General features: G+C 38.3%; 1 protein-coding gene across 1 annotated transcript in view; it reads left to right on the top strand.

Annotated features, from left to right (window-relative positions):
* LOC106527935 (midasin) overlaps nt 1–1,410 on the top strand; it is a gene marked incomplete at its 3' end in the record, with an annotated part of 120,394 nt that overhangs the window by 88,698 nt on the left and 30,286 nt on the right. Inside the window, 2 exon segments of the mRNA XM_014022960.1 lie at nt 812–1,020; nt 1,117–1,239. Of these exon segments, the coding sequence (XP_013878414.1) occupies nt 812–1,020; nt 1,117–1,239 (332 nt within the window).

Genomic DNA, 1,410 nt, shown 5'->3' with positions numbered 1-1,410 from the left:
ATGAGATCTCATAATTATGACATCTTATCTCATAATTATGAGATCCTGATCTCATAATATGGCATCTTATCTCATAATTATGAGATCCTGATCTCGTAATTATGAGATCAGGAATCCTATTTTTTTATTTTATTTGGTGAATGCAATGCTCTTCCGTAGGATTCTGATGCTTTTAGTACAGAGGAGGAATACCAGAAACTTTTAATAACACTGATGGTGAGCCTGATTTTGAAGGCTTTTGATTCAGCTTCATCCACACTTGTCAGAGCCACACAGCTCTATCTGTTTCTTTCATCACACCAGTTAACAAATGAGCATTGGTAAATTTCACATTGATAGGTTTTGTTGTATTTACTGTTATACATTTGTTGTTGTGTGCCTTTTAGTACATATGTTGTTAAAATAAAATAAAAAAAATCTGATACAGCAGAAATGATCAAACAGATTATACATGAGATCATATTATAGATGAATAAATATGGTACTTTCTGAGTACCATTAAAATCTGTTCAAGAGATATTCTGATAATAGTTGGTACATGATCATGGGTGTTTGCAGTTTGCATATATAAAACTAAAGCAGTCAAAATATTATAGTAATATTTGTCATAAATTCTGCCTTTGTGTTTAGAAGTAAAATTGGTGTCGAAATTTGAAAATTGATGTTTTGAAAAAAATGGAATACATGAATGAAAAATACATAGGAACCTTGTCTTTAGAATACAGACTTTGTTTCTCTGTTCTGTACTAGACGGTTTTCTTCATATAAAGTTYAGTTCTTGTATTTATGACTGGTAATAATGTGTTTGAAGGGCATCAGGCTGTGAACTGCAGCCTGTCAGACTACGCCTTCACAGCAGGCACCACAGCAATGAACGCCCAGAGGCTTCTGCGAGCTCTGAAGCTGAAGAGGCCAGTGCTGTTGGAGGGCTCCCCCGGTGTGGGAAAGACCAGCCTAGTGGCAGCGCTGGCCAAAGCTTCTGGAAACCCTCTGGTCCGAATCAACCTGTCAGAGCAAACGGTAAGTGTTTGTTTGTTTGTTTGTTTGTTTGTTTGTTTGTTTGTTGCATGAACCATAGAATGCTGACAGCTGGTTGAAACGGGGCTCTTTCTGCAGGATGTGAGCGATTTGTTTGGAACAGATCTCCCAGTGGAAGGAGGGAAGGGAGGAGAGTTTGCATGGCGTGATGGTCCTCTTTTGGCTGCCTTGAAGGCAGGCCACTGGGTGGTTCTGGATGAGGTAAGAACTACTGCTAAGATAATAAGTAATACACTTTTTCCCTCTCTCCTGTCTTCTCTCATCTTTCCCTGCTTTACTGCTTAGGGGTGTAAGAAAATATCGATACACTGAAATATCGCGATATTTCATTTCCCGATACTGTATCGATATTCTAAAGCCCTGTATCGATTT

This window comes from Austrofundulus limnaeus, unplaced genomic scaffold (genome assembly GCF_001266775.1).
Source record: "Austrofundulus limnaeus strain Quisiro unplaced genomic scaffold, Austrofundulus_limnaeus-1.0 Scaffold351, whole genome shotgun sequence".
Taxonomy (NCBI): Eukaryota; Metazoa; Chordata; class Actinopteri; order Cyprinodontiformes; family Rivulidae; genus Austrofundulus; species Austrofundulus limnaeus.
The sequence above is the reverse complement of the archived record's forward strand: the minus strand, read 5'-3'. Positions and strand labels throughout refer to the sequence as shown.